Source organism: Corapipo altera, unplaced genomic scaffold, assembly GCF_003945725.1.
Source record: "Corapipo altera isolate COAL_440 unplaced genomic scaffold, ASM394572v1 113, whole genome shotgun sequence".
NCBI classification, from domain to species: Eukaryota; Metazoa; Chordata; class Aves; order Passeriformes; family Pipridae; genus Corapipo; species Corapipo altera.
In genome coordinates, this window is record NW_020884895.1 from 3,689,495 (window position 1) to 3,713,857 (window position 24,363).

At 42.6% G+C, this 24,363-nt stretch overlaps 1 protein-coding gene across 14 annotated transcripts in view; it reads left to right on the forward strand.

Annotated features, from left to right (window-relative positions):
• MCF2L2 (MCF.2 cell line derived transforming sequence-like 2) overlaps positions 1-24,363 on the forward strand; it is a 160,958-nt gene that overhangs the window by 12,548 nt on the left and 124,047 nt on the right. For 9 of the 14 annotated variants that reach the window (XM_027647519.1, XM_027647525.1, XM_027647530.1 and 6 more), the window contains exon 1: positions 7,761-8,432. The exons of 2 other annotated variants lie outside the window; for them this stretch is intronic. In XM_027647519.1, coding sequence (XP_027503320.1) covers positions 8,291-8,432 — 142 coding nt within the window. In that variant the 5' untranslated portion in view covers positions 7,761-8,290. Of the gene's footprint in view, positions 1-7,759; positions 8,433-24,363 lie in introns of those variants that run through there. 3 more of the 14 variants (XM_027647524.1, XM_027647526.1, XM_027647533.1) reach the window with 1 other exon arrangement.

The following is a 24,363-nucleotide window of genomic DNA, read 5'->3' on the forward strand; positions in this document are numbered from 1 at the left end:
GGGAGCCTCAGGTGAGAATGCTCTGGGAGTTCAGCCTAATTAATGTACTCAGGACCCTGACTACAGTACTGCTGCCAAATGCAAAATACTTTCTCAGTACAGCCCATGTGCTCTAAAATACCTGCAATGTCCACTACCGGTGCTGATATTTGGGATCAGTCACTGAACCTGATGTTAAGACTCCTTTTTAGTATTTTGGTTTTATTTCACTCAATTAGGTCATTCTTAGTAGTTTCAGACTTGTTGCCCCAAAAGTATATGTAGTAGTAATTAGCCTGGAACAGAACACTGCAAAACCTTAATGAGCAAAACACTGCTTTAAATTACATTGTTGAAAACACAGAGATACCTACAAATGACATAAAATAAAATTGAGGGTCGCTCTGTGTACTGTGCTCAAGGCTGCAACCAAGAAAAGGATATTTCTTAGCATGTCCCCATATATTTTACAGCTTTACTGCAATAATTGCAGTTGATCTTAGGCAAACTATATGAATATCTTGGGAGTCGGTTCCCAGCTGAAGATTTTTTTCCTTATGCTTCATTATTTGTATTGAGATTTTAAAGTTCACTGGTGGGTTCTTACAATGCTTCTGACACAATTATAAATATTGCTTTATTTTTTTTCACAGTTGATTGCTATTCTTGAAGCAAGTATATTTAAGCAAGAGACAGGAAACTATTGTGTAGAATTATGTGAGTTTATGCTACAAAGGAGCAGCAAAGAAAAGGTTGAAGAGGGGCTGAAATTATTGTTAAGCCAATTCAAAGAGCTCTCAAGCCAGAGGGAGATGTATGGATTTATTTAGCACATTTTGCCCCAATTTTTTGCTTTTGTGGGGCAAAACTTTCAGTGAAATTTTTCCTCCCCAAGACTTCTTCAAATGGTTCTCAGATGCATACTCAAATACAACAAAACAAAAATATTATTCTTAAAACATATCCTTTTATTGGCAATTAAATAGGAAATTGTCTATTTCATAAGAGTAACAATCTCTCTGTGGTGCCAGAGTGCTCAGCTGAGATTCACTGGAGAAGGGAATGCAGCATTATTTAGTGCTACGTTCCATGAAGAGGACTTATGCCTATTGGGACTAAAGTCCATAAACGGATGTGGGATTTAGATACATTTTATTGAGTTAATCTGTTCTGGTCAGCAGAAAGCACTTGCAATGAGGCTTCCTGACAGACTAAAGAGCAATTTCTTATCTCATCAGAACACTGCACCACTCAGCTTTAGGCAATTTAAGTCCATGGTGCTGTTCAAGTCAAAGCACTGTCCTTATTTCATGTGGGCTGGAGGTCTAACTTTGTGCAGACAGTGCTCAGCACATCCCAGCACATGGATGCTTCATGTCCTGACAGCAGGACACTTGGGGTTGACAGGGGAGGCCCTTGTGCATTAGTGCAGTGTTACAGAGAAACCCTTGTGCTGCCTTTCATAGGAAAAGTTGTTTCAGGTCCAGCTTTATACTGTTTCTGCACCTGAAGCTGGCTTACAGATTTTTTTTTTACTGTGTGGACCTACTTGCCTTTTAGTAGATATCCCTGAATAATTTTAGGCTTGCTATGATGGGAAATGAGGCTTTGATGCTAATACTTTTTCTATCCCAGCTGGCCATTTTCCATATAATTTTAGCAGCTCTTGCCTCGTTTTGACAAAGGATTGCAACTCTTATTTCTTGTAATTTTACCCTATTTACATATTCAAGATGGGGTAGGGTGACAAAACCCAATAGTTGTGATGGCTGGGGAGGAGAGAGGGAGGGCTGGGGTTGTGGTTGTGTGTGTCGAGGCAACGTCTTGCCTTGCTGTGCCTGGTGCATGATGCAGTGCCCTGGGTGGGGAGAGGTCAATGAGGTGCTCACACGATGCTCAGTGATGCACATCCTGGCAGGTTATCCATCCCTTCGTTTTTCTGCTACGCATCAGGCTTTGGTGTAACTTGGGAAATCACTCCATAGATTGTGTCTTTGTAGAACCTTAAATCTATTACAACTGATAACTTAGGGTGGATAAACTGGGAACAGCACAGGGGTTAAGGCTGTGGGTGGAAGTGAAGAAGGAACAGCTCTGCAGCATCAGGCACTGAGCAGGACAGATTCCTACCACCTGGCTGTAGGTATGTCCAAGCATCCAGCTGCTCTGTGTGGTTGCACTTGTGGGTGCACACAGAGGAGAGTGTTGCAGCCTCTCATTTGCAGGTGCCCAGAATGGAGAAACTACCATGTGGGCAGGTCCTTCAGGACAGACCTCTGGTTTCTGACAGCAGCCCTGTCCTGGGGAAAAAAAGATAAGGTATACTTTACAGTAGCCAGACTAGAGGCAGTAACTCCTCTTTGATGATTTTATCCTCAATTCCTTAGACGAATGCAAGCCTTGCCCTAGAGGATGTTAAAGGAGTGTGTTTGATGTGTATCTGCCAGCTGAGAGCCCAATCAGTCAAAAAGGCATATAAGAAAGTCTCAGAGGAGCTCCTTTTTCCTTGAGGACTGCACAGAGTGACTGAGTGAACCTCAGTGCACAGATATAGAAACAGGGAAAATCAATAGTCTCTGAAGCCCAATCTCCTGCTTCTCATGGTAACTGATGTTGAGTGCTTGAGAGATGGCAATAGAACATTGAAAATGCCTTTACTGTACTTTGTAATGTGAGAAGCTCTTTCTTCCTGTTCAGCTAACATTTGGCATGTGTCCAAAAGCCTTGAGTATCAACAGCCCTTGTGATGCTCACAGGTCCTATTTTTATCCCTGTGTCTTTCTGGTTCTCCTTTATCTGCTTCAAGTTATGAATTGCAACAACAACAAAAAAATGATGCTTCCGTCAGGGAATGTGCACAGATGCTCCTCGGGGAAAGAAGCTGCCCTGGTGGTCTTGGCTGCATGGATCCAGCAGCTGTTCTGCTCTGTGAGTGCTCCAGTGGTTGGTTGCCAGGGGCAAAAGGTGAAGGGGGAGAGAAGGAGTAATAGTGCAATGATTCCAGTGCAGTGCCCTGGATGATGGCATGGGCCAGGGTTGCCATGGCTCTGGAGGTGACTCGGTGTGTGCAGCGGCAGAGAACAGAGAAGAGAAAAACATGTTCCCTGCTTAATCCAGACTGTCTTTTCCAGCACTCAAGGTGCTGCTGGAGGGCCATGACACAAGGACTGTGCCTGGGCATCCACCTCTCAGATGCATTGGTGGTATGGTCATCATGGTGTTTAGGAGTGTAGGATGATGGGGGCTGACACACCCAGTTTTATGGGCCACAGCCACTGGTTATCCAGTGTCTCTGTCATCTATTCCTTTTGCATTTACTTGTCTTTCAGTTTATTCCCCTGACTTTAAACCAGGAGCTATGTTTTGGGTATGTATTTCTCAGAAAGTTTCTTGGTCTCACTTAGGTCCTTAAGCATTTTCATGGTCAGGATTGGAAGAACTTTTCATCCAAGCCTAAACTCTGGATCTAGCTGATTTTTACCCCAGTGCCAGTTACAGATTGGTAACTCTGAGAATCTGTTTATCTTGCCGAGCAGATTCCTAGCAGGACAGAAATGCCTTGTGTTGGTGATCTGCACTTAGCTGCAGAGGTCGAGAGCCAGGTGCCGCAGCACTTCGTGCCACTGCTTGGCCAATGAAGGTTCCACTCATCTCCTGATCTCCTGAAAAGCTTCTTTAATCCAGCACTAATGGCACTGGCCTGTTTTGGTTTGGTTGGTTGTTTTTTTATTTTTTATAATGATGGTAACAGTCCTTGACTAACCCTGGATGTCTGCACAGCTTTGAAGATGGCAAAAGAAGTTCCTTGGCTAAGGTTGTCCTCTGATCTTCACTCTACTCACTCCACTTTACTCCCTGCTTGCGTGGGAGTAAATGTGCGTCAACAGTGGCAGAGTTGTTGTTTCCTCTGCTGAAGGTGACCAAAAATGTTTTGCTCGTCTGTTAAGAAGTCACTTTAAGCAGATCAGTGTAATGAGATTGTGAAGCCATATGGCACTGGAATTAGTGCCTTCTAGTGCAGGAACTGTATGTTGTAATTGCAACAGTACTGTATGCTAAAAGTAATTTCAAGAACAGTGATGTTTTTTCCTCTGCTTGTTACTTTAACTCCTTGGGGCTTAAAACAATGTCTGGGATGTAGCCCGTTATTAAAAAAGGAGGGAGATGCAGTCCTGGTATGCTTTTTATTAGAAAATAAATGGAAGTTAATAGAAAAGATCAGTTTCCATTTCCTAGCTGAATACTGGAATAGATGTTACCTGTAGCAGCACCAAGTGTGCTCTGAAAATAAACTTTTGTGTCAAACTGCCTCAGATTCATGTCCTGGGTGACGGGGAAGGCAGAAAGAAGGTCACATATATGCAAAAGGAAAATGTGTTTCAGCATAGCTATCAAAGATCAGTTCAAACATCAGATAAAACACCACGTATGAAATAGGAAAATGTGAAGCTGGGGTTTTGGGAATGAAATACAGATTATTTTCTTAGCTTCAATATGTACCAATCCTAATATTGGCATTGGATTTAGATCACTTATTTCTCAGGCTTGTGGAATGTTATATACATCGATGGGGGGATCTACTGGTCTTCATGAATAAATATCTCTTGCAGTTGGGTTTTTATGTTTTGTTGTTGTTTTTAAATCATTGGTGGATAGGGGAGGCAATTTTTTGAGTCTTTTCTACACTAAACTTTCTTAATAATTCTTACAAGGCTCTGATGGAAAAGTGATACCTGTTTCCCTGCAATTGTTTAAATGACTGTGTGGGTTATGTTGCAAACAGGGAGCATTTTACAGTGTGTTCTAGCTGCCTCATTTACCCATGCAGCAGAAAAACAGAGTTCTTTTCCTCCTTCCTCTGGTACATTTATACTGTTCCCAAACTCAAATCATGACTGTTCACAAGAAATTACATCCCTTGGGCTCAGCATCATTGAGATCTAACGTGTTTTTTGCATGTTTCGTGCTTGACAGTGATACCAACCATCAGAGCACTGCTTTTTGAAGCAGAAGCATATTGTTTCATGAGAAGAGACATTGGGCTTAAACTGATTTAACTGAGTTGACTTCAAATTTGTGACCATCCTCTGGCCACACAGTCACAGCAGCAAGCACTTTCCAGCAAGTGTCAATTCCAAGGTAAACTGGTATTTCTGATGAAAGTCAGAACTAGTGCAGCTTCACAGGCTGTTTTGGTTAATGGCATCTGAGGATATCTGGGTCGTGGGTTGTGGGGTGGGGGATATTTTATTTTGTTTTGTTTTTTTAAATTTCTGATGACAATTTCATACATTTATTTACTTGCTTATTCACTGACAGACCAAGCCAGATGATGTTGCTAGGCAATGCTGGCAATTCATGAGCAGAAAATGTCCTCTTCCTTAGCTTTTTGTAACATTTTGCTATGGTTGTCTGCAGCAGCAGCAAAGTAGCACCCTTCCATTCTGTTATTATGGAGAAGACCCAGGGAAGCATGTTTATCATTTTCTATACCTGCCCCCCTCCCCCACTACTGCATGCAAAGAGCAGTGACTTGCTGTCAGTCAGACTGATACTTTTCAGCTAACGGAGGAAAATTGCTTAAAATCGATCGTCCACTCTGAGTGTGTTTGGTAAGATGTTACATAAAAGCATTCCTGCAAGCCAGCCCTTGCAGCAGGTCCTGTGCAAATACATCCAGGGCAGTACACAAGAGGTGATCTGTAGTAGGAAATAGGGCAGGTCTCAGCGCTCTCATGTCAGAGGTTTCCCATACGTGTCAGGAGAAGCCAAGCCATCTGCCTGTGATATGGGAATGAAATGACACTTACAGGAGAATAAACAGATCCTTTTGTCCATCCATCCCAGTCCTTTCAGCACAGCGCTCAGTCCCTGAGGTAACTCTTATGTGCCTTGTTCCTGAATGTGGAGCAGCCGCAGTCAGCTTATTTTTTGGTCTGGAGCTGGGTGATGGCAGTGCTACCCCAGGCATCAGAGTTTTGTATTGAGCATTGTAATGGATCAGGATTTCCTAGGGAGAGACTGAGAGAGGATTTTAGATAGTTTTCCTGTTGCGTGCTGTGGCTACCAAAGCTGACACACGTGCTTCCAAAGCTCACACCTAGGGCAGATTTCTTCTTGTATCCCACTTGGAATGGAGCATCTCACAGATCCTCCTGTTGCTAAGCCATGTAGATACTGGTGGGAACAGAGTACACAAGAGAGGCAGACAGAAGTGTATTGCCACAAATGCTGGATTCTCCCTCGCTGTATATCTGTATGTGTGCAAGATTGAAGTGCAATTAATCTGTGTATGTCAGACATGAATATATTGTCAGCAAAGTTTATTTTCGAAGGTACATTGTGTTTACCTGTGTATGGAAGGACACCTTGAGCCCCTGTAATGAAAGAAAAGATGATGGAAGAAAGATTTAAAGATAAAACAGTGAGGTTTTCTTATCTCATGATGGCAGTTTTCTACAAATTAATTCTGCCTTCTGTGCCATTGCTCTCCTTATCTCTAAAATATTGCTGTCCCCTGGGGATTTCTCCATGGAAGCTCTAATAAATATTTTACAAATGCTAATGAATCAGGTCATCCAACAGCTCAGTACATCATTGTCCTCTCTTTGCAGGCAGTGTTTAGGCAAAGAGCAGCTTCATGCCATGTAGCAAATTTGGGGGGGCAGGGTAGCACAAGTCTTTTACCATAAGAGGGGCAATGTCCTTTATAGCTTTCTTTGGTCAAAGAGGGAGGTCCAGAGGCTCAGTTCTCAAGTCTGGTAGCTGTTTTACTATATGGTCAGTTTGTGTGTGCTGGGTTAGGAAGCTTAAACAGCTCCTACTGTGTGCCTGAGGAGCAGCAGAGCTGGCAGGGGAGAAGCTGCAAGTTTGTGAAACGGGATAGAAGCAGGAATGAGTTGACTTCTGTGTACTTCAGCTTACAGGAATTCAATGCAGTCCAGACGCTTATTCACCATTTTAATAATGGCACCATGTGAGGCTTTTCTCTCCTGAACATCTTTGTTCCCTCTGGTTTATTCTCTGATTTGGATTAATTACCCTTCTCTTTTCCCACTCTGTGCCTGAGGATCAGCTGTGATCTGAGTAGGCCATGAGCTGAACACACTGGATGTTGTTCTGGCACTGTGTGAAGTGCCAACAGGTGTTAGTGATTGAGGCAGAGGAAGGCAAAGGTTCTCAGGCTGTGTGTAAGGTCCTTGCAGGAAGCTCGTTCTGTGCTCAGGTCCCTGCAGATGAGCTCTGGGTGGCAGCTCAGCCCTGATTCATTGGGTTCTCACTGTATTCTTTGCACTGTCACCAATGCTGGCCTTGTGCCTGTTATGCATCTCCTGTGCAGTCCCCTCCAGATCCCAGGGAAGGCTCCTTTTTATTCTACTGCATCAGGATTGCGTGCTCTCTGTACTCAGTTCCCCAAGTACTAGTTTCTTCACAAAGCTCTCTAACCAGTGATTTGTATTATAGTAGTTGTTAAAAAGGAAAAAAAATCAACGAAAATACCCAGCCCCTTCAAAGAGATTTAATGGATATTTCAAATCTCTCATTTTGGTGTCAGATTGATTGATCCAACTTCTTTTTTAAACAAAATTGGTTGGGGGGTTGCACAGCTACCAGAGCATGTCTGCCAGCAATATTTCCCTTGTCCTCCATTTGCTACTCTGTTCATTTAGATTATCAGATCTTATGAGCAGGGACTGTGCACAGCAGCAGAGGGCTTTTCTGTACAGTTGCAGCCTCCCAGTGCCACTGCCAGACATATGAGTAATTGGTTGAGCAGCTCTGCAGAGCAGTCTCCTTGCACTGTCCAAGCTGAAATGCAGAAGTAAAAAAATCCATTCTGAGAGATGAAGAATCATAAAATCATAAGCCTGAAAGGGACCAAAAATCATGAAGAAAACCCTTTTCTCAAGGAAAAATTATTTGTGAACCTGTCTGGCATGCTCCTTAGGAGTCATTCTGTGATCTTGCAATGTGCTTCTGGGATCTTCTCTCGTCATTGTTGCTTGTAAGGCAGCTTTAAATTAATGATAAGGAAGCCATTCAGGGCATGGGCTGTGCTGAGGTTCACAGCTTTCATTCTCAATGAGAGATTAAAGTAAACTGATATTGAAAGCAAGGAGGGAGAAACAAACACAGTCACTAAGCCTATAAAGTCTTAGCCAATTGCGATGGCGAACATCCTGCTGGCGAGGGTGACCTTGAATGAACTAAGTGGGATAAAGTCACCAGCCTGGACTGACGGCTGAAGAATCAGGCTGGATTCCAGCAAACAGAGAGCAGATTCCTGACAAGAGTCTTCTGAGCTGTGGCAATGGCTTCTCGGTGTCGGAAATGTGGACAACAGGTACCCAGGAATCTGCCTTTCACTGCTGTCCGGATAACAGAGGGAGAAATGAAATCTTACCATGATTTTATAGGAGGATGCGTTAGGCTGGAGCGCATGGCAAAGAAAGGTATGTACAGCATCTTTAAACAAAATAGCATCTTCTCTTAGTGGGAGCTGCATTGCATTCCCAGGCAATTTGCAAAAAAGAGATTATATTTCTAATGCTTTCTCTGAGGAGTCAGTGACAGATAAAGGCAACCGGATGGATTTGGGTATTAACTCAGGTGTGGCTGCAGCATTTTACTTGGCTGTCTATTTCTGGGACATTTGCAGTGATTTGACCTAAAGGAGGTTAAAATGAATGTTAGGCTCATTCTGAATATATATTTATTTCACTCTGATGTCAGACACTGACTTTTCTGTATATGTCAGGAGCAGGTATTTGCTGTGCAAGGAAAATACTTTTTTTGAAATGAATGTAAGAAGCTGGGGCAGTGGGTTTCATGACCCAGTTGAACCTGTCACCCTGTTCTCCTGAATTACTATGTAGAAGGTCATTATCTTTCTGTGAAGATTCTAGTTTCACTGTACTCAGAAAGTTGGACTATGGAGCTTTTTGTGCTCTGTGTGAGTCAGCCTGGGTACAGGGCAGTATTCTGCTCTCAGTGGGTTGCTAGTATAAGATGCTGGTGTTCTGGCAATTTGTGCTAACTGCATGTTAACTCTGGAGTGATAATAGTTGAAATCCAGGCTGTTGACTGCTTAGTCACTTATCAAGATTGCTGAATCATAGAACATTTTCTTTATGTGACATTTGAAAGAAAGATTAACCAAACAGCTCCCTTTCATTTGCTGTGTTAACTTGAATAAATACTTAGTAAACCTCAAATCCATTATAACATGTTCACTAATACATGTTGAAAAGATCCCCAAAAGCATGCAATATGATTGTATTTTCAAGCTGAGTTGTTTATTATGATTTAATTAGCTCTTCAGCAAAGAGAGTTGCATTCAATGTGGTAAATGGAGAATATTCTGTAGAAAAAGAGGTGGACTAGAAGCAGGACATCGGCCGGCAGCTACTGCCTACAAACTGGGGTTTGCAGATGCTTTCTTTAATAGGGCTCTAACACACAATGTCAGGGTTTGAAAACTGCAAAGCCAGTCCATTGTACCTCAGCTTCTGTGGGTGATCCATCCGTGCTGATCTTTGGGCTCAGTGCCTACCTATGCGTTGCTGTGTTTGGCTGACCTCTCAGTCACACTGATGTTTCCAGTTGCACTCTCTGTACTGTGGCATTCCGAGTTCAGCACAGTATGGCAGAAATGTCTGGTATCCCAATAAAAGACAGCAGAATTCATTGAAGTTCCTTTCTGGATGTTTGATCAGGTGTTTCCAGGTTTCTTATGGCTCTGGGGGCCCACGGGCCTGTTGGAGGCAGAGCTCAGGCGTCTGTTGTTCTTTTTCTTCCTGTAGGTAGAGAGGAGAAGAGATTGGTAATAGCTTTGCTATGGTTACTGTTCCCAAGGAAACATCTTCTCTGCCTCTCATGTTGAGAGGCTGGCTACCTGGCACAGTATTATGGGAGGAAATCCCTTGGAAAATCATTTTCTGCTGGAGAACAGATAGTGTGTCAAATCACCTTGAGCCTGTTGCCATTTAGTGAGGCAGAAAACATCGTTGCTGCTTTAGTTCTAAATTCTGCCAATGAAGTTGCTGGAGGGGTGAAAGTTTGGTTATTGCCAGGGACAAGGCGCCTCCTCCTGCAAGTGTTAGAGCTGGGTGAGCTGTGAGAACACACCAGGGCAACTCTGCATGTGGTGACAACATGAGAAAGGGGCTAAGGAGCTGGCAAGGTGGCACAGGAATTCATAACAACACTGCCTGGGTTCCTTCCTCCTGCTCTGAACTGACTCTGACCCCGTGCTCATCTTTGGTCCTGTTTTGGCATATGTTTTCTTATCTGTAAAGTAGGAATAGAATTACCTACCTCCATAAAAAGTGGATCCTGATGGTGTAGTTATGACTATCCTTTGATGATTAGATCAGTTTTCCTTTGTAGTCTGTAGGGCATAAACACAGAGGAAGAAAGATGATCTGTCCCAGAGAACTTGGATTCTGCCTGCCCCTTCTTGCTAGTCCTACTAGCAAAGACTCATTGACAAATTCTAGGGATGTGTGCCTTTTTCCCTGTGGCATGTTCTGACTTACCATCACCTAGGAGTACCCTTTTTGCAATGTAAAGATCCAGCTGGAGTGTTACTGAGGTCTATTTGGCTGGTACTTACTCAGTGCTTCGGGCACTCCAAAATATGAAGCATTTTTCACATACATGTCATGTCTGTTGAACCCTGTGAATATTCTGTGGCAATTTTCTCTCTTATTAAATATTTTATTGAGAAGAGATGGAAGGCATACAGGTAACTACAGCAGAAATAGAGGCCACGTGGCTGCAGTGGCCTGCAGGTAACCTGCCTTTCAGCAGCAGTACCCCACAGCAAGCAGAGCTGTACCAAGCTATTCCAGTCCCTGGATCACACGAGTTTCAAGGCTTCCTTTGAATCAACGTGATTTGTTCTGGTGAGTGGTTAGAAGTGTGGTTGTAGTCTCCTGTTCAGGTACAGAGATGAAAACAGTGAATGCTTACAAAAAGAAAGTGCTGCTGTGAGGGGCCAGCTGAAGGGCATTTTTCCTATGGCCATGTGATGCCTGCTCAGAGCTCCACAGCCCCAGTTCCCTGCAACAGGCTACATGAGCTGCCTGCGGGTGCTGAAGGCCCCTCTGGGGTCTGGTGTGCAAATGGTGCTATTTTGAGTACCAGTACGTGACCTTGAGACTCTTTGGGATCTGCAGCTCCAAGGTGCTAGTTATAGCACAGCTATGAGAACCAAAGGGAAGGAGCCCTGAGAGAACCAGGCAAGAAATGTGACAGGGACTCCAGTCCAGGGCTGATCCTCGTTGGAGTGCTCTCAGTTCCTCACTAAAGAGATACTGAAGGTGAAAGCAAAGCATAGCCTCTTGTCATGAAATACATCATTCCCGGACTGTGGCTCATGTGCCCTTTCAGCACTGACATGACTACTCATGTCACCCAGCTGCTGATGAACATCTTTAATGCTTCAGGACACCTCCTGCCAAACTGGCCCTCTCTGTCCCCAGATGCTCCCAATTAGCCTGCCTTGTTGTGATGCTCCAATCTGCCAATGGGACCACACACCTACGGGGGCTTTACATGGATGAATGATTCTTTGCTGGTTAGACTATGTCTCTGCATGCTGTGGAGCTTGAGGCTTCATGTGGATTATATGTTTTTAAAGGAATAAATGTGTGGTTTTCATCTGTGCTCAAGACTGGTGGCTGCATAAATCAGGGTAATGAATCTGCAGACATCAAGGAGTATGCAGTTTGTTACTGAGGCTATTTAGGATTTTGCTGCTGTTGCAAAACCAGACAAGAGCCTCCTTGCCAGTGGGGTGGGGACCTGTCTGTTGTGCTAACAGAGGATTTCTGATTTTGTCCTCTGTAGAGCAGAGGAATGCTGCAGTTCTGTCTGTCCTGCCATCATGGGAACCTTTCCTCAGTCCTACTGCTGTATCTCTCTTACTGCTGGAGTTGAAAAGCAGTTCTTCATGTCTATCTGTTCAAGGAGGGAAAGGGACTGAAGCACTGGAGCAGTTAAGGAGTTACAGTGCTATCTCTGGAAGGAAGTCCCACCTGTATTGAGTCCAGGCTGAAATTTCTTGGACTTTTTGGAGCTTCTCCATCTTTAGTAGTAAAATATTAATGAGAACTGCTTTCCTTTCCCACAAGGCTGACCTTTCCACAGAGGTGCTGGTTACTGGAGAAAGTGACTATTTCATGTGAAGACTGAAACCTGCAGTATAAGTGAAGGGGATTTCTAAACCCCCTGAGACTCAGTCACAGTGCCTCGTGCACTGTTCAAAATTGTTCATGTTGTATTTGCGTTCAGTATCTCTTCTCCTCTTTAATATAAAATGCTATCTAGGGAACCTGGGGTAATTTTTTTTCCAGCTGGCTCTTACTGCAAAGAAAACAGCTAAATTAAAATATTCTGTTTTCCACAGAGGTTTTTCTGAGAAGATCTTTATCTTGGATGCTTGTGTCTCTTTTCACCTGTTCCCATTGATAATGCAGCATGCTTTGCTGCAGTTGAGCAATACTAAACCCTGTTTACCTAATCAGAAAAGTCCAGAGAATTGTGAGGAAAATAGGGAAGGCAGAACTTGATTTCCATTTTAAAAGAATTTTGAGAGATAAGTAGTACTGAGAAGATCAAGAGAATAAATCCTCAGAGGGCAAGTTATAGCAGAGGCCTTCTGGTTATTTATGTTTTTCCCTTCCTCCCAGGATACCAGAACAAGAAACAATTCAGCGAAATGGAAAAGCATTAAACACGGATAGACAGATTGCTGTAATTGGCAATGTTTTGTTAACTTGTGGGACTTATTACCACAATATAATAGCACAGTTTGCTTTTTTTATATGCCTAAATTGTAGTGTAAACTGTCTGGGGAGAAGATTTCAGGGGCAAATGGTGCTGAATATACTGGGAGCTTGGAGAGCATCTCTGCAGAGCTCTCACCCTGGTTATGCCCACAGAGCTTATTATCTAATTTCAGCCAGTTCTGATGTTTCAAACCCCACTTCTGCTGTATTGATCTTTTATACAAATTGTGCTGCTGGTTTATTACCTGAATCTTGCTGTGGATTAGCCTGCCCAGTGAGGTTTCTAAGCCACAGACTTTCCTTCTTCACCATCTGTACATTATCTAGTAGAATTACTCATGCTCAAGTATAAAAGAATGATAAATAAAGCTTGGTTGTAGCAGCCCACATATTTATGAATATTTGGACCACGCCAAGTGTCTTATTGCACAAATTTCTGATCCTATTAGTTAATTCCATTTTTCGAGGGGAAAAAAAATCCTCCAGGTTTTTACAACAGACAAGAATTATTGACCAAAGTTGGGGTTTTTTCACCTTTTTCTAAGCCAGGATATCTCAGCATCTTTGTTCTGCACAGAGTCTGCTTTATTCATATTCAGAATCTGTTCCTGTAAGTCATTAAACTGGGGATTGGTGAGTTCAGGCTACTTGTCTAAACTCTTGAGTCACTGCCTTGAGACAGTGTGCTGCTGGGGGGGCCTCGGAGGAGCAGGGGTCTGCATGTCTGAGGATCTGATTTTGAAATTGTGATACTGTTAAATAGTAAGGTCATCATCTGCTAGCATTGGGAAAAGCTGAGGTGAGATGGGAAGAGGTGAAGGAAAGGGATACTCTGTTCCATTTTCCCTTGACTTTACCACTATACTCAAAAAGTGAGATCTACCAGATAACAGGTGAAACTGGGGGCAACTATTACATTTTTAAGTCAAAACCACAATAAAACCCAGTAGGCTGTAAATGAAAGTGGGAGCTTTGAAGCACAAGCCAATTTCTTTGTGTTAGGCCAGCTCTAGTGGAAACAGTGGATTTACAGTTGCCTGGAGTCTTTAACATAAGATTAAAGAGCTTTCCAAAATGCTAGTTTAATCCAATTTCTGTGAACATCTTGTGTGTTCAACAAGTCAAACACAATGAACCTAGTGGACCTCCCTGGTCCTGCAGTGAAAGAATCTAGGAAGATGATCTCTGAGTTAGAGGCACTTGGGGATGAGCCATTCCTTGTCAAGCTTTTGTAGACCCACACCCACAGATGTGACCGCATGAACGTGTGGGGTCAGATGCTCATGTGGTGCAAGTTATTTCAATCAAACTGGGGTGTACTGTAGCAACTGAGGATCAGGTCCTTAGATATTATATTTTAAGTAAACTTAAATGTGTACTGCAGATGCTTCCCAGTAACAAAAACTGAAACATCACTATTACTCTATTCTGTGTGCTGAGTGCTGGTGGGAGAGTATTTGGATAGTACAAAATACTGTTCTACTGAGAGAGGCACAACTAAGCCTTTTCAGCTTAACAAAGACATTTTACAGATGCTGACTAAAATTGCCTTTACTAATTACCCAAAAAAAAAAAGTCTGACATGTGTAAATCTATTTTATGAAACTGGAAGTGCTGCCCGATGAGCTTTCCTTTGAGCATGTAGCGGACCAAGCAGAATTTCTTGGTGCCTCTTCTGTCGTGACTTCATTCCTCTCCTTATCTCTGGAATGAGGTCAGTAATTCACATTCATTTGCAGAGTAACATCTAACTTCACAGCTGGATCTGCTACTTTTACAGTGTCTCCTATACACAGGGTTGAAGTGATTTTTGGACTGTAATCATCTGGCACACTTAGCAGCCACTTAGATAGATGTGACACTTGTCCATAACGCTTTGGAGCTTCTCCTACCTGTGCTCCTAGGGAGGCCGAGTCCCGGTAGGAAGGTGGCAGATGGTGCCCGGGAGAGGGCAGTGGCTACCCCAGAGCTGGCTGGGCTGAACACGGGCTCTTCGGTTGTTTCGGGCTTCCCCCGGAGCTGAGCTGGGCTCGGTGCATAACTGCGCTGTTGTGTGTCCGCTGTGCGCAAGAGCTGGAGGGGAACCTCTCACCTGAGAGCAAAACGTATCTGGAACGGGAGACATGTTTTGTAAATTCGTTACACGTGGACACTTATACTGGTAAAGGCAGCAGAGGGTGACATTATACACTCACTGCAGCGGTAAATTCACTCGTTCAGCTTGCAGTGCAGGAGTGGTTGGGGAAAGGAAGTGCAGTGTAAAAGTCATGCTATGCATCTTGCCACTTTCCTAATCTACCTTTATCTGCCAAGTAGTGTCTGTCTGTAACACTACTCATACATATCTCATACCAACACAGTGATTCTCTGCTTTGATTTGGCATTTATCTGTAACTACACAGAAAACGGTGTTAGTTTTCTTATGCTGTACTATAAACATTGTGAGAATTTGTGCTGGTTGGCTGATGGGGTAAGGATGGAAACACTGGGTGTGTTGTCCTTAAGACAGATCCACTCCAGTAGTCTGTCTGAACAACTTTGGTTTGCTGCTCATTTTACGGGTGGGATATTGAGGTTGGCTGGTGACCTGGATTCCTCTCCCCATTCCTCAGTTTCCCTATCTATAAAATGAATGACACTTGTCTTTTTTTGAGACTGACTGATGGCAAGACTTAGAGAAGAAACAAGGTATTTCCACTATATCACACATCCTAGGGTACAGCTGCTGTGCTGTACCCTGGGTGAAGAGTGACTTGTATCCAAACTTACTGAGCTGCTGGGGGTGTGGTAGATTTTATTGATGAATCTAATGTTAAAGTGGTGACCCAGTATTGCTTCAGACAGCTGTAGATGCAACACTACCATTGGCACACACAACATGAAAGCACGTGTACTCCCTTCATGCACCGTGCAAACTTGTGTCTTACTAGATATGTAGAAATGATTCCTCCCCGGCTCAAGAGCTGCAGTCATGTTTCCAACCAAATTCATAGGTCTCATGCAGTCTTCTCTGCCTTTAAATAACAGGTCTATGCTCTGGTGTGTGGGTGTGCCTTTGGGATAGTACTTCCAAGACAGCTATTCACAGCAACACTGCTGGTTTCCATTGGCCCTGGTACTCTGCTATTTAAAGTTATTTTAATGAAAGTCCTTTCCATGCCTTAGTCTGAGCAAGTCAGTCTGTTTTGTTGGTTATTGGGCTGTAGTTTTACTTGTTTGTGTTAAGCTGTGAATGCCTCTGAAGTGTCCAAGGGCCTGAGTGCAGAGCTGCCTGGGCGGGAACAGGCAGCTGTACCCTGGGGAGGGTTAAAGCCTGGGTACGGTGCGACTCAGAGGTCTCTGCTGCGGTTTGCCTTGAAGCAGTTACTAAGCAATTTGTGCAGTCTCCTCTAGGAGAGCGTCAGCTCTTTGGTGCACTGTTGGTTGGATCTAGGACTGCTTCCACAGAACACTGCCTCTCTCCATCCCTCCCCTCTGCCTCGGGAGAACTTGCCACAGCGGGACTGCCGGGAAGCCAGTGTGGACACAAGGGAGGGCACATGCCTGTGAGTGTGTGTGGGTCTGAAGGGGAGGCATCGCCCTTTGCAGCATCTTTCTGTTACTTTTTCTAATGGGATCTGAGCTGAGATGGTGGTGACAGCTTGGAGGAGGCTGCAGGAGGTGGCTGGGTCTCCTTGGGCAGAGAGGTCGGCTGTGAGCAGTATTGGTCCTGTTACACATATTCAGAGTGCTGCTGGCAGCAGGGATGGCTGCTGTGGCTCACTGTCTGTCTCCAATGACAGTAACCAGGGAAATATTTTCGAGCTAACTGGCCTCTGCTCAGGACTGAGCATTTCTGAGCTCCTGAGCTCAGAAATTATGTGAATAGGCTCTGAAATGATTCTGCTGGATGCAATAGTTCAGAGCAGAACCAGTGGGTAGAATTTTTCTAAGATACTGTTTCAGCTGTGAAACTGTCTGCTGGCAAGCTCTGGGAGGAAGGAATGAAGGCTGCTGTATCTCTTGATTAGCTCAGTGTCGAGGCATTGCAGTGAGAGTATTTTAGATTTGCAGTTTGCCACATGTGGTTTTTGTTACTCACGATGAATTTTAACATGACATTATGGAAATGTTCTTTTGTTCTATTCTCTGAGCAGGAATTTGTGTTGTAGCAATCCAGCTTTGTTGGGAAGCACAGATTTTGAGAAGAAGATGAATTAACTTTTCTCTGGCAAAAATCGGAAAACATCAAGAAGTTTTTACAACTGAGGGACTAGGCAAGAGGCTGTCACATGCTGCTGTAAATCTGGGTTAATTTCTTGAATGCTGAGATTAGACCTTGGTCTTTAATGTCTTTTCTTAGGGAAGTTTCAGTTTTGTGGATTGTAGGATGTAGCATCCCCCCATCATATCCCCGCACATACTTTTTGAAATCAAGCAATATCTCTCAAAAAAAAAGTTTACTGAGCAAATGATGTGGAATGGTGTGTTTCTTTAGATCTTTGCTGATTATGAGTTGTTCATAATGTGAAGATTTGCTAATAATTTCTTATCTGTCTCCTATAATTTTACAGAGTTATTATAAGAAGTAACTTCATAATAGGCAGGGATATGAAGGCACCTGAACAGAACAGTGAGAGTACTTTAAGAATTTTATATTAGTTTGTAGAATTTAACTTTTATGGGGATTATTCATCAAGGATTCTCAGATGTGTGCATAAATGTATGGTGCCTTCTGGCAGTAAGTAGTCATCAAAATCCTTGAAGTGTGACTACAGATATAAATTTGTACACACCAGTGTATTTTTGTAGAATGTACTAATAATAAAGCTAAACACCAGTTTACTTATATAGCAGAAAGATTTTGATTTTTTTGATTTGCCAATCAATTTAAAGACAACTTCTTTAAAAACATAAAAAAAAAAAAATCCCAGTCAAACAAGAACATCCAAAGATTGTTTTTGAAGAAGTGGTTAAATGGAAGAAGTAGCAAAATCTGTTTCTTCATCCAAGGAAGTCTGTACCAAAATATTTTGAAGTTGGCTTAGAATGCTGACATAAAGCCTAGAGGGTACATGTCAGCAGTAGCAGCACTGCATATAAGAGTAGCAGGAACACATCCTGCCTGGACTGGTAACAGCCTGCTTGTCAATTTGACACAGAATAATTAACATTCAAACTATACATAGGCCTGATTGAGAACTATCAACTTCATTATTTCTGAGTCTTGGTGTTCCCCAGGCTCAGATTTTGCATCTGTATCTGAACTTCCTGGCCATCTGCTATCATTTTAGATTAATACATATTTAAGTGTTTAACAAAACAGGACTTCAAGCATTTCCTCTTGTTTCTGTGCAGCTGCATATAGACTTAACTTTGCCTTACACACATGCCTGAGGAGTCTGTTGAATCAGCAATCACCTGAAAGGCTGAATCTAAATTCAGGTTTGAATCAAAAATAACTGTGGTTCACTTGCATTTCCAGTGCAAAGTAGGAGCATGCTGGACAATTTGTGACTTGAAAGTCACTGCAAGCAAGTCCGTGGAAAGTCCTTGCAGTTTGCTAATGGCTGATGTGGTCTTGAGGGTGAACTAGAAATTTCACTTTTATGTAGTGGCAATGCTGACCTGCAAACAACTGGGAATGTGGTCTGTACTGTCTGTAGTCCTTACATTCTTACTTGGACAGTGTTCAAGTGTCTCCTTTGGAGGTTTTCTGTAATGACTGCTTTGAGCCTCTCTTGCATCTTTCATTCAGTAAGCTGCAAATAAAGGGTTATGTGAATGGCTTTAGCCCAACATACCTACTCAAGAAACTGAAATTCAGGGGGTTTCCAGTTGGGAGGACAAGATTTCAGTTCTTTGACATGAACAGCTCTCCTTTCTCCCCCTTCCAAGTCAGCCGCAGTAGACTCCCAATGTGTGTTCTGCCTGCCTGTAAAAACAAATTGTTTAAGTCTGTAACCACTCCTGGAACATAGGAAAACACAGCCACTAAACAAATATTTTCAATCCTTGACCTCTCCACTCCTGTAATTTTACGTTAAAATGAGCATCAAAATTAGTAAATGAGATTAATTGAAAAAATGCAGTGATCCAAAGTTATTTGAGCAATCTTCCCTGAAAGACTTAAAACCAACAGAAATGTTTAATGTGTCTGCAGAGCCAAGCTCAGGTAAAGCTGTACATCCATCATTAGGCTGTGTAGAATGCCTTGGAAATACTGATCACGACTTAGTGTAATGACAGGAGAAAACTTGAGAGCAGATCTGCTGTGCAATAAAAAATCCTGTCAGGCACCAGTTCAGCTTCTGCCTACATAGACACTGAGAGTCACAGGTTTTTGAGCTCTTCAGAGAAAGGTGCATTTCTAACCTTTCCCTCTTCCATGGAGATTGTTTGGGAAAGCTTGTGAGGCAATTCCATCCACACCATGATCCATCCCCTTTTCAAGAGATTGGAACATATTGGAAGTGATTACTCAAGACAGTTGGAATCCTGCTCCTAACCTTGCTTGTCCAGATTTTTACTACATTAGTGTACACAAAGTCAGGCTGCTGTTACAACTAAACCACCAGCTTTTAGGGATACCTCCAGACATGAACCAGTTACTTAAATATTTTAGAAGAATTTTGTGTCTCTGTAAGTTAGTGAGCAAACTTTGTGACGAAGTTTGGTTTTAATGAGAAGAGATACTCTTTGTAAGTTTTACAGTTGTGCTTGGTGAAAAATTGAGCTGGGATAAAAGATGACATTGGTCACTTTACCTATGCTCTGTTTTGGCTTTTGCTCTAAGCTGATCTTAGTCTGATTGTCTTCTGGAAGGGGTAGTCCTGGCTTTGCCATTTGGCCCCCCTGCATTACCAGCACTTGTACCCTTCAAGCAGCTCTGCAGAGAACTAACCCAGATCAGAAACAATTCCACTAAGGAAAGGATTGCTTCACTTTATTTACAGTAACTTTATTCCTGGCTTGGTTTTCAGTTGGCACATGGGTTATTAAAAAAAAGAGGTGGTGGGACTACGCAGAAGAATAAGAGAAAGGATGGGATTTCCTTTCTGTTTATAGCTGGATTTTAGTTCCTCTTTAGAGAAAACAATTTGTAGCACAGCAGCTTGTGTCTGATCTTGCTGTTTCTCTGTCTGGGCTGTGAGAATAAACAAACCTTTTCAAAAAGTAAACAGAAGGCACAAATGGTGAGAAAGAGAAATAAATAGAATTAATTTAAAAAAAAAAAGAAACCCAAAAAATAGTAACTATGAAGTTCTTTTTGACCTTCGGGAGGGGAAATGTTTTGCTTAAGGGTTCATACTGGGAATTCTGGTGGGACGGATTATTTTCAAATCCTTTAGCCTGCTTAAACCTTATCAGTGAAACATGCAATTTTGTTTCCTTAGTGTGTTTAATTCTTGAAATCTAACTTATCTCTGCTAGATTCATAGCTAACTGTTGTTCATGACAAGCAAAGCAGATACAGGACCTGAGTGAACACTTCAACTGTAGGTACCTTGCAACCTTCAAACTCTGAATTTGTGTGTTGCCTTTTGGTACTTTTTAAGAAGCATGAGCACATATAACATGAAAGGTGTCCTTTCATGCTCTTAAAATGAAATATCTGGCCTCATGCTTAACTCTCCCTGCCCTTTTCCATCATATCAGCAATCTGATTTTTCTCCAAACCCACAATCTTGATTTGAATGCTCTGAGCATAATTTTTGACTGAGCTTGCACAAAATAGAAGTAGGCTGATGTATTCTACCATTCTAGCAAAGATTTTCTTTCACTCCCATCTGTCTTCCTTCCCGGTGAATTACATATTAGGCTGTCTTTAAAAAGAGATGAACTTTGCTCTGGAAATTTGTAACCCATTATTCCAAGATTAGTGACTTCAGATGGGGGATTGACGCAACCCCCTCCTGTAGTCAGCAGAAGGCCAGGCAGTTGTACTGTTCAGTCACTGAAACACAAAAAACCCCCAGTGTCCCGTTGTGGCTCTTTGCCTTAAGTGTCCTCCATGGAGCAACAGGCACTGCTGTGTCAATCTGCTCAGCACTGGCCAGTCCTTCACTCCAGAAGGTCATATTTCCAACACTGTTGGAAATTATTAGTTGCCATTAGCATGTAAACTAGTTTCTCTCTGCTCAGAGAAGAGACAAAGGAACAAGACTATATTCATTGTTGCTTTTAATCAGCTGCTGCTGGTGTAGCTCCTCCAGACCTGCTGTGGGAACACATACAGCTGGGTGAGGAATAAAATAGGCAAGTGTGCATGTGGGGAAACCCAAGCATGTTTCATTCTTGACTGAATTATGAAGCATAACTGAATGGCTTTCCCCTTGAAGATTAGATAGCACAGTTGCAGCTAGTCTCCCTAGAGAGCGAGAAGGGAGGAGAAGCCATGCCAGACAGATGGCTACAGTAATTGCTTTTCTTTTCCTCACCCTGGGTAGAAAGCCTTGGGAAGCAAAACTGTAAGGCCTAATTCTTCTGCAGTGAAACTGGACTCTGCTAGGAATTCAGTTTATGGTAGTTTAAGAGGAGAACCAAGAGTAGATGAACTGACTTGTTTGGATTTTTTTTTTTTTCCTCTTCCATCACATTCTTATTCACATTTTAATTGCCTTGGCAAATTAAATTAGTTCAAGTCATGAAGAACTGTATGGTATGTGTAAGTACTCAGTTTTGATGGCCCATGTATGGGATTGGCATTGTTTCACATAACACCATTTGATCAATTAAGCTTTTTTCTTTTTTTCAATTTTAGAGACAATTAAGACCACAGGAAAAATCACACAGAAGCTGGGAAATGTCTGAGTCAAGTTTGCCAAGATAAACATGTTCCAGACACTTGGCTGGTGTAGGTTTTGGTATGATCTTGAATGGCATTGCTCTACAGACTTTATCAGAGGACAGAACTGCTCTGAGGTGATCAGGGGTTATCCAATCTCTTCTGTAGATATTAGCAAGGTGCAATGAAACAAGACAGTTGTTAAGCTCTTGAGGCTTTTCGGCTTCCTGAAACCTTCCTATTGACCTCTGGGTCCCCATGTAGTGAATTAAAACGTGCCTATCCTCAATAGGTTTTTCTGAAGTAGTCTATGAACCTGCAGCTGTCAGCTCAATATCAGCTCGTGTCAGCCTGAAGCAGGGTTTTCTCAGCTGGAATATCAGTCCCACAGGGAAGTGGTACATTGCTTCTGTCCAAGAGGGTGAACACCACTTCTTTCTGGCTTATGGCTTGCAGCACACAGACCAGAGAGGCTGCAGAGCCTCCTGGGATAAAGTTAGTGGAAGATACAAATGGATTAATGCTCAGTAATGCTAGACAAAATGTCATGACTTTGAAACAAACCCAGACCTGTGTCTTTAGGTTTGCTTATAAGATTTTTTTCAAGCTTTTCTTTTAGTTGAAGGTTAAAAACTTCCTTCAGCAGCTCCAGGTAATGATGTTTCCAAGGGCTGTGACTTCTATTGCAAGCTCTGTGCTGTGATGGTGATACAAATTCATCCATGTTGGAGAGTAACTACCTTTGAGCACTCTCCTAGAAGAAGTTGCAGATGGGCAAATGGGACCTTACGTGCTGTTGGGTACAGCTGCTGACACTTCATGGCCATGTGACCTGATTTACCATTTGAGCTCATGAGGCACCTTCCCTTGTTTGCTCAGATTTTCTCAGTTTCTTGCTAGTTTCTTCTGCTACAATTTCTTTTCCCACCATGTCAGTGCATGACCTCTACTCACTTGAATGTGTGATTCCTAGTCACCAAATGTATTTTGTACCACCTTTCTCATCATCATAACATCTCCTCCTGAGTGTGGGTTTTACAACAAATCCCATGTGTTTTGTCTTGCCCAGGCAGGGAATTTGATGAGAATTAATTGGCACTCTGCAATTCTTGTTTCTGTTACTTCATCTCATCCTTACATCCCAAAATTCTTTTGGAATGAAAATGATATTTAGAAACCTGAAACCAAGCTATTTTTAGAGCAAGCTAATAAAGCTAATATGGGGGTTGTGGAATTTCTGTTTTGCTCAAGACTGGTTGATATTAATGATACCTTCACACTGGGAAACACCAAATGCAAACTGAGGTACTGACAGGTTTGTTACCCTGGAGGGATGAGCAAGTCTCTGAGAGGTGAGAGATGGTGGCACCTTTTCTAGTTCATTTTCTGTTTCTGTCGAGCCTCCTTGTGATTGTCTCATCCACTGCAGAAACCTTTGCTCTATTTCTGCACCCTTTTGGCATAATCTCAGTCCTGGCCACTCAAACCTGAGAGTACCTGACCACCTGTGGGACTACACAGTTGTCACAATATCTTTGTATCTTCTGGATCCTGAAATCAGTAGTGTTTTCTTCAATGGATGCCCTAAGGTTTCCCTGTTCTGAGAGTCTGTTTTAATTATTAATTTGATTTTCTTTTCCCCAACTTCTGTGTTAGGGTTTTATTTTTTTTTACTTTTTGACTCAGCTATAGTCAGCTTTAAACACCCATTTTTCTCTCTTCTGTCTCTATCTTGCTGCCAATGCGTGGCTTGAAAAGGGCAAATCATGGTGAATCAGAAGTATTTCAAGTGTAATTTCTGAAGGATGGTATAATTTTTTGACCAATGATCTGGAGATGCTGTTGAGAATTGTGTTCATAGGTTACAGGACCTTTTTGCTGCTGGTTGCTTGGGTGTAGTAGCTAATTCACTCCAAGCAGGGCTGTCAACGTTCTGTTCTGAAGCAGCTAGCAGAGAAATCAGGCTTATGGTATTCTCTGCTTTCTAAGAAATATTCTCTGCTTTCTAATAAATAACCTTGTATATTCAAAAAGCCCTTCATCTACTTCATCTCAAGGCATTAGTGTACTCTTTGAAAATGAACAGAAAACTTTCCAAATGAAGTTGTGTCATTTAAAACCTAGAATCCCTCGTTCTGGAAAGGATCAGAGTGGTTGTCTGAAAGCAAGAGAGATGATATTGTGGGCAGTAGACTAAGAGGCAAGAGAAAGAAGCTAATCTCTAACCTCTCTGACCTCCCTCTCTATTTCTGGACAGTTGGTTTAAAATCAGGTGCACCAAAGTATTTCAGTGTCTGTATTGTATTTACATCAGTGAAGATCTTGATGCTTAAATAGGGCAGCTGCCTGCCTTTCCTCAGATTTGTGATCTACCTGGACCCAGCTTCCTTCCTCCCACTTGTTGTCTGGGCAGTTAGTGGTGAGTTGTACAAAACCAGGACTGGTTGTTGTTCTGCAGCTGCACAGTGGCTAAAGCAGTAGTTACAATAGGTGTTATTATAACATTAGCCTTGATCCTGCCAGTTGACTTGGCAGATATTCCCCCTAAATGCTGCTGCTCTAGGCTGGGGTGAAGAGTGGGGAGAACAACTGGGTGCACCTGCTTCAGAAAGAGATCAGATTAGTTCAGTGTGAGATTATAGTTGCTTGTCACTCGATGGATCACACAAAAGTTGTGGTGATTCTTCCCCAGCTGCTTGCCAAGTTACTTTTTAACTTTTCAGTGTTTACTTTAAAAGAGCAGGCTTTGTTTTCATGAGAAGAAAGCCTCACAGCCCCTTATTTCCTCCTTTTACTATGTATTTGATTGTAGCGGAAAAAGCA